Source organism: Ictidomys tridecemlineatus, chromosome 4 (genome assembly GCF_052094955.1).
Source record: "Ictidomys tridecemlineatus isolate mIctTri1 chromosome 4, mIctTri1.hap1, whole genome shotgun sequence".
Lineage (NCBI taxonomy): Eukaryota > Metazoa > Chordata > Mammalia > Rodentia > Sciuridae > Ictidomys > Ictidomys tridecemlineatus.
The window spans coordinates 59109550-59124913 of record NC_135480.1 but is presented as its reverse complement, the minus strand read 5'-3'; the positions used below and the strand labels follow the sequence as shown (position 1 = coordinate 59124913).

The 15364-nt window shown below is 37.0% G+C and overlaps 1 protein-coding gene across 1 annotated transcript; it reads right to left on the bottom strand.

The window, feature by feature from the left end:
- Positions 1 to 14209: 14209 nt before the first annotated feature.
- On the bottom strand, positions 14210 to 15154 carry LOC101965035 (olfactory receptor 52M1-like). Its single transcript, XM_013366081.2, has one exon. It carries the CDS (start codon positions 15152 to 15154, stop codon positions 14210 to 14212), a length of 945 nt encoding a protein of 314 aa, XP_013221535.2.
- Between the last annotated feature and the right edge of the window lie 210 nt (positions 15155 to 15364).

Genomic DNA, 15364 nt, shown 5'->3' with positions numbered 1-15364 from the left:
AACTTAATGGCACTAACAAAACAAAGACATGCAGCCAAACAAAAAGTACTAGCTGTACTAGTCAAGAATTTGATAAATTTCCTTTAAAATCATTGCTAATTATCTGTGAACAATACAATAAAAAATGAATAATGCTCTCTGAATTTAGTTCGTTTTAATCATAAGCCAAATTAACTTTATTATAAGATTTTATAAATGAAAAGGGTCTTAAAAATCCTCTATCCCATTTTCTTAGTTTTAGTATAATCCTGAAAGATAATTTTCTAGCTGACATCTGAGTACTCTCAGGTAAAGTTATTCATTTTGTAGAAGGGCCACTGCATATTTGTTTTTCCTAGTATTTCACAGAAACTATACACAGGACCCTTGGGGAATATGACCCTAAACCTTTGGAGCTCCACAGGCTTAATGGATTCAACAGTTGAGAGTAACATGCATGTTTCTACCAAATTCTTTTTCAAATGAAAATTCCCACTTATTTTATGTTTAATTTTCAGAAATCTGAGTTTTCTTCCTACACATTTCTACACATTCTCCCATCTGCCTTGTACCTCTTAACTTACATCATGTGTATTGTTATGTGCTAATTTAAAAATTAGCACATAGAAGACCCCATTTTTTTCAGACATGTCACCCTGGGTGAAGTTGGCTCCCCTTTCCTCATGTGGCCACTTGCATAGAACTGGCATCTCCACCTCCACCCACTGCATTCCAGACCACAATGTGTCTTTAAACTATGGAGCTTACTAGCTTACTCTAGCTTGCTTCCTGAGTTGGTATAAAAATGTGTAAATTCTGAGAATGTATTTAACTTGGTGCTTTTGACTCTATGAAATGTGTCTTATGATTATACTTACCTCTCATGCCCCCCATTTTTTATGGTTTTTGTGTTTTTAAGTAGCTTCCCACCAATGTTCAATGCCTTGGGTTACAGAACTCTTTGCTTTTTTGCTCCCTTGAGCCTGGCCAGAATGCATCCTTTGTCTTTGCTTCAAAAAGACCCAAAGTTTTATTTGGGATTTTGAAATAGCACCTTAACAGTATCTGAACATGTTAGTCATAATAGAGATTACTCTAGTCACCTAGTACTCTTTTGATAATTTCACTATTGGTATGATCACAGTTTACTGCATTCATATACAAAATAAGAAAAGATAATGATATTTAGTTGTTCCTAAAATGAAAAGGACACTGTCCTTGCAACTTTTCATGTGTCAATTTTAATTTGGAGAAATATGTAAGCTGAATATTGTTTTCCAGAATAACCAAAGGCAATCCTTAGCAAGAAAAGTGAAGCAAGAGGCATCACAATACCAGAAATTCAACTATACTACAGAGCAATAGTTACAAAAATGGCATGGTATTGGCACCAAAATAGACTTGTAGACCAATGTACAGAATAGAGGACACAGAGACAAACACACATAAATATAGTTATCTCATATTAGACAAAGGCCCTAAAAAATATTTTGGAGAAAAGATAGTCTCTTCAACAATTGTGCTGGGAAAACTGGAAATCCATATGCAGCAAAATGAGATTAAACCCCTATCTCTCACCATGCACAAAACTCAACTCAAAGTGGATCAAGGACCTAGGAATTAAACCAGAGACACTGAGCCTAATAAAAGAAAAAGAATGCCCAAATCTTTATCATGTCAGATTAAGCATTTATTTCCTTAACAAAACTTCAAAAGTCTGAGAAATAAAATAAAGCATCAATAAATGGGATGGTTTCAAACTGAAAAGCTTCTTCTCAGCAAAATAAACAATCAGTGAGGTGAATAGAGAGCCTACAGAATGGGAGCAAATTTTTACCACATGCACATCAGATAGATCACTAATCTCCAGGATACATAAAGAATTCAAAAACTTAACAGTAAAAAAACAAATAACCCAATCAATAAATGGAAGTGAACAGACACTTTTTAGAAGAAGATATATGATTGATCAACAAATATATGAAAAAATGTTCAACATCTCTAGCAATTAGAGAAATGCAAATAAGAACCACTCTAAGAGTTTATCTCACTCCAGTCAGAATGTCCATTACTAAGAATGGAAGCAACAATAAATTTTGGTGAGGATGTGGGGAAAAGGCATACTTTTATCTTGCTGGTAGAAAAAGGCACTTCTTATATTGCTGATGGGACTGCAAAATTGATGCAACCAATTTGGAAAGCAGTATGGAGATTCCTTAGAAAACTTGGAATGAAACCACCATTTGACTCTAGTATCCCACTCCTTGGATTATATCCACACTACTTAAAAACAGCATACTATGATGACACAGACACATCAATGTTTATAGCAGCACAATTCACAATAGCTAAATTGTGGAACCAACCTAGGTGTCCTTCAATAGATGAGTGGATAAAGAAACTGAAGTATATATACACAGTGGAATATTACTGAGTATTAAAAGAGAATAAAATCAGGGAATTTTCAGGTAAATTTATGGATTTGGAGAATATCAAGCTAAGTGAAGTAGGACAATCCCTGAATACTTTCTTTGATAAGTGGATACTGATCCATATTGGGGGTGGGGGTATGGGAGGAATGGAGGAATTTTAGGGTTAGGGCAAAGAGAAGGAAGGGGAAGGGAGGGGGCATGGGGGTAGAAAAGTTGGTGGAATGAGATGGACATCATTACCCTAGGTACATGTATGAAGACACTAATGGGGTGATTCTACTTTGTGTACAACCAGAGAAATGTAAAATTGTGCTCCATTTGTGTGCTATGAACTGAAATGCATTCTGCTGTCATGAATGACAAATTGTAAAAAATAAATTAATTAATTTTAAAAAATTGTAACAATTCAAATAGCAGCCTACAATGTTACAGAAAAGGAATAGCATCACAGAGTGACTGAGAAACAAGAACTCTAACACAATTCATACCTTCAGAACTCATGTTGTTTTTGCTTTTCTGAACACAATATTTTCTGTGGCAAACATTAAGTATACAGTCACCTTTAAACTTTCAATAGTTTACATTACTTTAAGTCACTTTTCAGAACATGATTTAAGCAAATATTTAAACATTGCCTTTATTTTGCTTGCATATGTGAATATAACACAATGAACCCCATATTCTGTGTAGTTAAAAAGAAGGAAAAAAAATACTTGGCTTGGCTCTTTAACTTGACAAATTATATTATTTTAAGTAACAATTTGAAATTAATTTTTTTGCATTTATCACTGTTTAGACCTTTAATTCCATCAGTATTATCTCTAATTTTGTACTATGTATAAAAATTACTAAAATACATCAGGCACAGTGGTGCAGTCCTGTAATGCCAGTGGCTCAGGAGACTGAGAAAGGAGGATCATGATTTCAAAGCCAGTCTCAGCAACAACAAAACATTAAGCAACTAAGTGAGACCCTGTCTCTAAATAAAATACAATTGTAAAGGTAAAATTTCCAAGCTGATTCTAAGCTGCAGAGCCTGAGTTAAAATGTAAAAGACCAGGCATCCTAAAGTTTCCAAAGTGCAGGGATTGGGTTAAAAAGTAAAAGACAATTGTTACAATCATACAAGTCTATTGTTACAATTCCTCTGCTATCCCCGGAATTTGTAATCCCTGTAAAGTTGTTAGAACAATGAGGGAACTGCCTAGTAAATGTCTCCATTGATTCCCTGGTTGATTAATAGCTAAGGGCTCTAGGTAGCATGACACGTACGCATCTAGGCCCCAGAACCAATCAGTTTAAATGTGTACCCCACTTAGAAATGACCAATCATCTCTGCCTAAATTGTTCCCGCCAATGTATGCACTAATCCTGACTCAGGGTTGTTGTTCAATTTTCCCGCGCCTCATGATGATTTGTTCTGATGTATGCAAAGCCCCCCACCCTCTCCAAAAAGTGTACTTAAGCTCCACCTGACCTCCGCTCTGGGCTCTGAGCCGCTCTCCCTTCTTGAGTGGGCACAGAGTCCCAGCGCGCTGGAACAGGATCCTCAATAAACTTCCCCCCTGCGATTGCATGAAGTGAGTCTCTTGTGTGGTTTCTCCCCTCCGTCGCTCCGCTGCACCCCAACACAATAAACGACTGAAATGTGGCTCAGAGATTGAGTGCTACTGAGTCCAATTCCTGGTGACCCAGAAAAAAAAAGTTATTAAAATATAATTTTGAAATATGTTTAGGTAAGTTGCAGGCTCCTTTATGTCCTTCTAAAAATTAGGTTTAGTCTTATCAGCATACTTTATATGCTACTGACTAGGCAATAAGGAATATTTTGAGTTTAATAATAATGGAGTTTTACGTGATGAATTCTTTTTACCCCAGTGTAGCTTGCAAGGTCTGGCCAGTTATACCACAATTGCAAATATGTTCACATTAGCCAATATTTTTGAGTAAATATGGAGAATGTTAAACCAATTGCATGCTTGATTAGAAATACTGCCAATGTTATTTAGGAATTATCCTAGTCTGTTCTGGGCTTTATAAAATGATCATTTACACAGTTCTATTCAATTACTATGATATATTGCTTATAAGCTATAAAGTTCATTAAACCTTAAAATGTATCATATCACACCAACAATGCTGTCTCTTCAGTTTTCTCCTTTTCTTCCTTATAATTGTTTTTATTCCCAGCATAAGTTCTTCCTATGTGCTTACTAAATGCATTTATCTCCTTTATGTTGCTCTCTACATGTTAATTATATCTCATTCCTCAGCTTCCCAGTCTGTGAAGTGGGAAAAGCAAAAGTTTCTGGGAAAATTAACTAAACCATGCCAACAACTTAGAATATCACCTGACACAAAGATGAATTTAATTAATCAAGCACTGGAAAGAGTTCATGTCTTCATTATTCTGTAGGTAATGTGATTCCACTAAGGTGTCTGAGAAAAGACACAACAAACTTGGAGCTGCACATTAAAAAACAAAATAAGCCATTTTCCAACCTTCTAGACAACCACTCTTTCTTTACCTTCCACTGGATAATACTGAATTTCTAACTATTCTCTGAACATACTGTGCTTCTTTGAAACATTGTACCTTTGCTCTCATACTCTGTTGATGGCCATTATATTATAATTATGCATATTAGTGGGATTCATTAGGCCATATTTGCATATACACATAATTTGATAAATCTCATTTTCATTACCTTCCCTTTCCCTACCTCTTTTTTTCCTAATATTTATTATCATGTATCTGTGATATTTGTCCTTAACTTTACCATGGGTGTTCAAAAAGTTGGAAATTACCTTTTTGAGAATCTCATAATTTTGTCAGTGCACATACTTGAATACACCTCCCTTCTCTCTTTTTGTGTTTGGGGTCTCAGCCTTCACTCACCCAAACCAAACCCAAAGTTGACAGTCCTACAGAGAGCCACCCCTATAAGGAGCAGATGCAAAGCATGCTCAGATAACAGGAGCTGGAGTTATGGCTGACTGTAGATTCCACTTAGTTAAAGGATATATATGATTGATGGCCTTCTGGGGATAAAGGTCCTTTTCCCAAACCACAAGACCTAAATTACTTTGAGGTGGAGTAATTCTGAATTGTCCTTTAAGATAATTAATGAAAGCATTATTTCCAAGGGTCAGCTGAATGCTTTAATATGGAATATTGCTGAGAGCCATTGCCAAGTAGGAATGATGCATCGTAATCCTTGCCAGCGTACCCCATGTTAAATGGACTTGCCTTGGAAATTTGCTGCGACCTTGCTTGTGTGTTTGAGAAAGGTGACCCTGCTCAATGACCAGGGTGGATCCAGGATTAGGGTGTACCCTGCAGGAATATCCCTGTCCTTGGGTTTAGGGCGTGACAATAGGAGTTTTAGGGAAGTTGGAGGTTGAAGATTATTCCTGCTGGGAATAGGGCGTGTCTGCTGCCTGAGTTCCTGCTGAGTTCTCATGGAGAGAAAGTATTTAGGATGTGAATTGTGCGGGGGATGGGGATTGCCCCCGAACCTGTGTGGAGGCGGTGTGAGATCGGGAATAAAGAATTGCTGTTTGAACCTACAAAGCTGTGTGGTGGCTCGTGATCTTGTGCCAAGCCCAGACTTCGGCAGAATATATTTGTTGAATGTATCAGAAAATATATAATACTTTAGAACCCCCCACATACACAAAAAAGGGGTCCTATTTATGTTCTGAGACCATCATTTGCTAGACTTTCGGATTAGTATTTTAAATTTTTCCCCTCACTTAATCTTTACCTGTCTTTGTAATACAAATTAAAATTAAATGAATGAGAAAAAAGGAAGAACAATTGACTCAAAATTTGTTGAGAATGCTATAGCTAATAAAGGTAATGCCAGTAACCAATGCAAATATTTCAGAAACATTCAAAGAATGTTGTATGCCTGAAATAAGGTCTATACTCCAACTGATACAAAATGCTTAAATCCACATTTACAGTGATACTATCCAAGTGAAAGGAATGACTTTACAATCTGGGTAAACCAACCCCTCTTGCAAAACTTTCAGCTGTCCACTTCATCCTTTATTTTCCTCGAGTCTCTGTGAATCTGCATTTTTGTACGGTTTGCCTGTGCTTCTGCTGCTGATGCTCTTCCCATCTCCCTTGCCCATGCTTTCTCAGCTCCTTACTCATTTTAAGGTTACAGATGGACTGTCACTGCCTGTGTTTTCATGATTAGTCACCAACAATCTGTCTTCCAGATATGAATTAAGAAACAATTCCCCTTTTGTACATATCTGCTGCTGGCCCATTTAATCTTCTCAAAAAATGTTTTTATATGAATTCTTCAGATTTTCAACTACTTAGTTCTTTTATTTACTTTTTCTCTCTAGCTGGGCATAGGGATGCATACATGTCATCTTACCACCTCAGGAGATTGGCTCAGGAGAATTGTTTGAGATGAATTTGGAAAATTTATCAAGTCCCTATCTCAAAATAAAAAATAAAAAGAGCTAGAGGTGTAGCTCAGTGGCAGAGTGCTTGCCTAGCATACATAATGCCCTGGGTTCAATATCCAATACCACAAAATAATTATCTCTCTACCACCCCCAAAGATCCTATTCACTGTTTAATTGCTGGTAACTTCTCACATCTTTTCCCTAGATTCCATCTCTAACTTAAACTCTTTCATGTTTATGTCAGAAAGTTCCCTACCTGCTGTTTCATATCTTTCCAGCTTGTTTTTTTCTGTACTGCATCTTCAGCAATCCATTCCTCATCTTCTCTGCCTCAGCCAGCAAGAGATGCAACATCAGATTCTTGCATGTGCCTAAACTATCTTTTCCATTCTCAAGTGATTATAACCTCGTGAGTATTCTCACCTTTACTAAATTTTAATCTGAGTGTGAATAGCAGGTGTTATGCAATGTAGACAGACTATGGTTAGACTTATATTAATTTACGCACTGCAACCATAAGAAAATCAGTTTCCCTTTACCATAGTGGCCGATTTAAGTGGTGTGAAATTCAGATTACTTTCCTACTCAAACATCTAGACAGTCAATAGGCAGAATATGTAGGAGGAAATGGTTTTTCTCTGCTTACAAAAGTAAAGGAGACCATTCCCTCCTCATCCACCCCTTTATGCAAACCAAAAGGGGATTATTCTCATCCACCTCTTAAGAATGTTAGTACAGTCTCTCCAGGAGCCATGGAGCTAAGCTGCCTTCAGTTTAAAGATCTAGAATGACTCCAAGTTCCTAGGTAATATTACTCTTAAAAATATAAATATATAAGACAATTTAAGCCCATCTTTCCACTTTGGAAACTGAATTAAGAGATCTACTTTTGATAATAACTTTTTGGCATCTAAATGATAATAGAGAAGGTCTATTTAATTTTTATATCAGACCAACGTAATTAACAAATGCCTACAGATTTAACCTAATAGCATGTGACATTGTAGAGGGTCAGAGAAATTTGCAGGGGCGGGGGGGGGGGTGATCAAGCAAAACTATTTTACTTTCAGGTGACATTGGCATAGACAGGATTTATTTGGGTTATACATTGACAGGTTTGCATGTTGATGAGTAAGGGGAGGAAGTTTCTTTGCATTGGACCATCTAGAAGTTATAGCCAACTGGGAATATAAAGCAGAAAAGCCAAGAACTCTAGGACAAAAAGGAGGCTTGTATGTGTAGGTAATGGCTTAGCCACATTGTGAGGGAATGTTTTGGTTGTAGCACTCTGAGAGTCCTTTAAGTCCTTGGTCTTTATAGTTTCAGATTTGTTTTACTGATGGCTGCAGATATGGGTACAATTTTACTGGATATGCACCACAGGTAGACCATAAATGACTCAAAATATTCTTGGTTGAGCCATGTGTAAAGATTTTATGCTAAAAACTTGAGTTCAACACATGCCAACTTTATTCTAACCTATATCAGCCCATTGTGGTGAAATAACAATTTAGGGGTTAATATACAGAGGCCACAGTGATAGGTAACAGACAGATGTGGGTGGTGGGAATATAAGGTTAAGGTTATAATTCCATAAACTGGGCTTTCTCTGCTGATCCTCTAATGCTTTCTTTTAAAAGTAATTTACTTGCAGCTCTACCTGGATTAAGTCATATTCCTCAGCAAACATCCTGTTATCTACAGGAGAAATACAGGCCCACAAAGCTCTTCTGTGTTGATAAGAGCACAGCTTACCCTGATGTGAGGGAAATTTGGGGATCTTTATACAGAATAGATTCTAGAACTCAGGGAGACAGGATAACGAGACTCAAAAATACCTCACCTAAAAATTTGAAAGAACCTTTTCATATTAGAACTGGTCAGCAAGGGCCACTGTGACCCAGAGGTGCCTTGGATCTTTAACATGTCATTACAGCAATAAATACTCCCCTCTATGGGGTAAGACCACGTGCAGTGAGGACCTGGAAGCCTGGATCAAAATTCTGCTGTCTTTCAACAGTCAAAAGTACAATTGGGCAAGACTCTTTGTCAACTTCCCTGGGGTCCACAACTAGAGAGAAGGAGGTATGTGCCACCTCTTCTCTCTGAAAGGATTCACTGCTCTCCCTTGAGAGTTTCCCCTTTTCCCCATTCCCTATCTCTTCTAACTTATGCCTGCTATTCTCTGCCATGCATCTGAAATCTTTCTGCACAATCACAGGAGCAGTTAAACAAGGACATTGGTGGTCCCTTGAACTCCACAAATGTCCTTGCTCAGCCACAATAGCACCAATCTTTCAAATGTCTGTTTCATTCCTGGTGTACTAGTTGACCACATGTCCTTAAATAACTTGAGCTTTTCTTGACTTTCATGCCTAAGATATTTCTTACTAATTTTTCTGCATGGACTTTTCTTATTCGAGCTTTTAAAAAACGTAACCCATTATATTTCAGATCTATACTCAGAGAAAATATGACCCTCTGTCCAATGTTGCCCCATTTCATGTTCTCTATTAATGCATCATGTTTGACAGAATACGCCATGTTTCCACAATGTGAAGTTATTTGCTAAATATATAATTTAGTTTGTCTTATGCAGCTTCCTAGATATGGCCTTCCCATCAGATATATACTGCATGAAGGGTGGTTTCCATGTGATTTACATATTCTTTGCTAAAACTATATCATAGTAGGAGTTTAGTGTACTTTCATTAAATGAGTTTATTGGGTAAAGACTTACTGGAACATTTATGTGATTGGTAGCTTTAGTTCCTGACTCCTCTAAGATATGTGTTGCCATTGATTAAAAAAAATAAGTGAAGATATGTATGTTTCTTTAATATTAACTAAAATTCACATGAAGATAAACTTATAAGGCATTTTTCTTCTTGTATACCACTGTGAAGATTCAGCTATAAAGTTGATAGTGAAAATCCACCAGCTCAGTTTTTTCTAAGCATTTAAATTGCCTTTTTTTTTGCATATTTTTACACTTTTATTTTTATCTATTCCATTACCTTTAATGGTGCTTTTCATTTTTCATGTGAATTTGTATTATTTTTTTGAGTCCTTTTATTTCAGCTTGAAAGACCCGCTTAAGCCTGTCTGTCTTTTTTCCTCTCTTCCTCCCTCCCTCCCTCTCTTCCTTTCTTCCTTTGTTTATTTTTAATTGGTTCTTTAATTATAAATGATAGGAGAATGCATTCTGATATAATTATCCTCTTTCTGGAATCATTCTCTTCTCTTTGTTCATTGGCAAATCTCCACCATTTGTCATCAGAATTAATGAAAATCTCCTCCTCATGATGAAGTTACCTTAAGTTTACCACTCTAGGTTCCAATTTATACATTGCTCTTGAAACATTCTTTTTAAATTTATGATTTTAGCAAGATAATGATAAATGAACTCCAATGGAATCAAAACTCATGTAGAATTTTTTAAAGTTCTTATTGCTTTTAAGTATGTTGATTGGTATGTAACAAAGAGTATTCTGTCTGTAATTAATACATTATTTCTCTCAGTGTTAACTATAAATAAAGCATAATTTAGAAAGAAAAATATTTAAATTTTAAATTATTTTCTGAAATAATATTATCTGCATGTATAATTATTTAAGAAATTCAGTTACTGAGATGTGTCTTGATAAAGATCACCAGAGCTAGTGAATTGTTGTTTTGAAATTCAAAAATGAGCAATATGTCTTGTGAAGCAATAGTCTTCAATTCTTCTTATTACTTCCACTTTTAGAATGTTACATATATATGCATATATATATATATATATATATATATTAGAATATATATTAGCATTTTAAATATATATACACACATATAAATATTCCAACCTAATCACTAAAATGTCAAATGGGGTGTGATAAAAATGAGTGTATACAACCAGAAATATGAGCATAGAATATATGCTTTCCTTTCAAGAAAGGGGGTGTAGAATCAAATCAAAGTGAGTTAGAGGATCCATGGGGGTACCTCAAAGGTATAACCCACATAGTCCCACTTCATTCAGAAGGGGAGAAGAAAGTCAACTGGGAACATATAATGCCCCCTGCCCTCCCTCACTATACTTCTTCCTTTCTCCTCACTTTCTATTTAATTCCTTCCTTTTCCTCAACAGTTTTGTTCTCCTATTCTTTTATTTCAGTGGATGGACTGAATGTGGAAGTCTGGCATATTTTGTGATCTTCCAGATTCAAGAGCAAAGCTACTTTAAGGTAAGACTTACTTGCTCTACTTATAAAATTTATCTTATATGTCATGAAAATTCTAGATTCTTTAAGAACAAGAATACAAAACATTCAATTTAGTGTAAAACATGATCATGCAAAGAGAATATTTCATATTGAACCCCATTTGGGTCATGAATGAGGAAGAAATGGGTGGTATTAGAGACCAAAGAAAAGGAAAACAATGTTGAGTGAAGGTAAAGAAGAGAGGTGAGGAAAAGAAAGACTGAAAGAAGTTAAGTATGCTAGGATATGATTCCTAAAAGTTGAATAAAGGCTTTTATTGATGTGGTAGTCCCTTGTGAAATAAGTTGTCAATTTCTTTGAGCAAATCTATGTATTTGAAAATAAACACATGAAAACTGAGATAAATTAATAGTGGTTTGCATATTTTAAAATGAAATTGAATATGCATATTCAGGTTATGTACAAGTACACATTCTTGTGTATATATGCATATTTCAGATGAGGTTTAGAAATATAAATATGCTAGCACAAGAGACAAAACCAAGACTCTATTTGTAGATAAAATTATTGAAAAAAAATATTTTTAAGAGTGTGTATATTTATATATATTCATGAGGGTAAATATCATCCATATTTATGTTCCTTCAAGTAGACCTGGGGATATCTAAACCTGGAGCATCAGAGATGGGAAGATGAGTATTATTTACATATCTAGTCTCTTTCTTTACAAAAATTTAATTAAAAAAAAAACTCTGACATAGATTTAAAGTCTGTGAAAATCTGATTTTCTGAACATTTCCCTTGCCCTTAACAAGATGTCACTGGAGGAACAATGGGGTGAAGGGTGAGAAGGGGGACAAACAACTGAGGTACAGGACAGATACTAGATGAATCTTAAAGCTAAAGTCAAGAAGAGGAATGGTTAACATCATTTACAAATAAACATTAAGGACAGCCCATTGGAAGAAGTGCCTCTTGAGGTGGGAAGCATTTTAACTAAGAGGACTGAGGAAAATGGCTTCTAAATATCACAACAGCTAGAATAGTACGCAATGTGAGGCTCTTCTGAAGCAAAGCAGTCATGTTGGACTGGATTGATGCCTGTTCTATGATTTTTTGAGAAGAGAACTTCTGGTTCTATTCATACTGGAGTCCAGTCATGCAATGTCTCTTCCATGGAGTTGATCCTCTACCTTGGGGAACAGGATGCTGAAGATTTTAAATGGATGAAAGACGATGTTTGAGAAAATGACTTCAGTTTCATTACTATTAATTTGAAAATGAGAGAAGCTAAAGCTAAAAAGGTTTAAACTGTTAGACATGCAGACAAGTGTATGGTAGAAAAAAAGGTCGAGGGAATGTCAGGGACATGTTGGTGATCAGTTGGATGAAGAAACAGAAATAAAAATAATTACGTAATTTTAAGGCTGCAGATTTTGAATTTAGCTTAACTCAAATTGTTAGAGGGCTGGGGCCTTATGGGAAACTGAAACAGCTCAAAGACTCTCTCACCCAAACAAAACTCCAATTCTTGCAATTAAGTCAGTAAGATTTCAGACATGCTGTTCAGATAAACAGGAGTCTATTGAAGGGACAGGAAAAGGGAAAGAGGATACTCTGAATGGAGAGAGTGGGTCCTCTTAGAGAAGAGAGGGACAACATGCCTTACCTTCACTCCAGTTTTATGGGGGATCCAAGAAATTTTTCCCAAGAGTCCTACCCAAATCCACCGCCTGACTTATGACTAATGGAAAAATGGTATCAGACTTTCAAGGCCCACTGCCATGACAACTCTAGGTCACACTGACTCATGTTGACAAGTTCTAATTGGATCATTAACCGTACATTCTTATAGATTTCATGGTTAGCAGGAATTATCCTTATCTCCCTGAATTTTAGGATCTGATTAATGAAAAGGGTCACAAAATCTCCTCTAGGGTAACGTGGGTTCTTCTTATTTCTTATTCTTTCAGGTCTTCATTTCTCCTGTAGATAACAGGTGGTTTGCTGAAAAATGTGATCTAGACTGTCCACTTAAGCCAGGCAAGGATGCCCATAAATTGTTTCTTGGAAAAGAAAGCATGTGGGGTTCAGCAAATTGGGCCCATTTAATAAAAGTAGTCCCTTAACCTCATGTTCTAATTGTCCTCTATCAAAATGATAAATGTGGGGAGTACCAAATGCCATAGGGTTGGCAAAAAGGTGAAATGTATAGTGTATACTATGGCAAGATGGCATCAGATTTTCAAGTCCTACTTCCATAACTGTTCTACCTAGCGCACTATGTCCAGCCATGGCAAGACTGGCGATAAGGCCAAATTGCACTCTTCGCGCCTGGGTCTCCAGTTCCCTGTAGGCCAAGTACATCAGCTGCTGAGGAAGGGCCATTATGCCCTTGAACGTTACGCCATTGTACATTAAGCTCTAGGTCATACTGGTACATGCTGACAAGTTATAACTGTATTCTTAACAATAAATTCTTACGGATTTTATGGTTAGGAGGAATTATCCTTATCTTCCTGAGAACTATATACTTTGTGTACTGTATTATATAGCATATGTCTGTTAAAGGGCAAACCTCATATAAAATATTTTTATACACTAAAACAACCATTTGTAGAGAGTTTAATTAAAACATTAAAGATGCTTATAAAAAGTGGTTCATAGGAAGGAGACATAAAGGAAATACCATTTCCATTTTTTTTTTTGTCTCCAGGATGGATCAATGAGGTGTCTGGAATGTTTTACAGTTCATTTTTATGAAGTGGTCTTTAAATTTGGAAAAAAACCTTAACTGGTGACCTATTGCATTACAAAAACAAAAACAAAAACAAAAACAAAACAAAACAAACAAACAAACAAACCCTAGATGGAACTCATTAACTATACTATCTCATTCAGTTGGTACCACCAATGAACAGGAGATTTTCTCATTGTACATTAAGCTCTAAATAAAGTTTAGGAGCACATAAGAAATATCACACCTGTTAGTTTCATAATATAAGGGAACTTACATAACATGTACTCATTGTTTCCCAGTAAAATCTAATGAAGTATCTGATATCCACTAAAAATATTTAATGTCAGATATCAGAGAGTGATTGGTTATTTATTGTGTTTCCTTCTGATCTCTTACTATCTCTGCAAACAATTTCAGTGAAATCAGGAAAGTTTTACCCTTAGAGAACTAAGAACATGCTCTCGAATTTTCTTTGTCTTAATACCATAAACAATAGGGTTCAGGAAGGGGGGTACCACAAGGTATATATTTGCAATGAAGATGTGAACCTGGGGGGCCACATTGTGTCCAAAGCGATGAGTCAGGAAAGTGAAGCCAGCAGTAGAGTAGAAAACAACAATGACACAGACATGGGAGCCACATGTGCCCAGAGCTTTCAGACGGGCTTCTCTGGAGGGAAGACGAAAGACTGCACGGAGGATTAGAGCATAAGAAAAAGCAATGAAGAGACAATCACAGGAACCAATCACAAATGCTACACTGAGGCTGTAACGCTTGGTGGCTCCTATGTCCACACACACCAGCTTCACCACAGCCATGAACTCGCAGTAGGTGTGTGCGATGATTCGAGTCCTGCAGTAGGGGAGCTGCTTGAGCAGGATAGGGTGTGGGGAAAAGAAGGCTACTCCCCTCACCAGCACAGCAGCTCCCATTTGGGCAATGCGACTGTGGGTGAGAACCATAGTGTGATGCAGTGGGTCACAGATGGCCACGTACCGGTCAATGGCCATGGCCAAGAAGAAGCCTGACTCCATGGCGGTAAAGCTGTGGATGAAGAACATTTGAGCCAGGCAAGCATCAAAGGCAATGTGGTGGGCTCCCAGCCAGAAGAGACAGAGCATGCGCGGCAGCGTGGACGTGGACAGCACCAGGTCAGTCACTGAGAGCATGCACAGGAACAGGAACATGGGCTCGTGGAGACTTCGCTCTGCCCTCACCACAGCCAGGATGGTCACGTTCCCCACCACAGCCACCACATACATGGAGCAGAAGGGAATCCCAATCCAGACGTGCAAGTGCTCTAGCCCTGGGATGCCCATCAGCAAGAAGCTGCTTGGAGATATTTCGGACTTATTGGCTGGTTCCATGGTGCAGCTGCCCTCTGTCTTCTCTGCAGGTTAGAGCAAAAGTGTTCTGCCAATGTCATTACCACAAATCTGAAAACAAATGCTGAAAGATCCAAAGGCTCACTTTAGAAAACTATCTGGTTTGTAATTTAGAGTAAAAACCCTTAGTGACACTAAGCACTAGGTACACACCAAGTTGCCCTAAGCATTAGCCAGACACAAAACACCAGT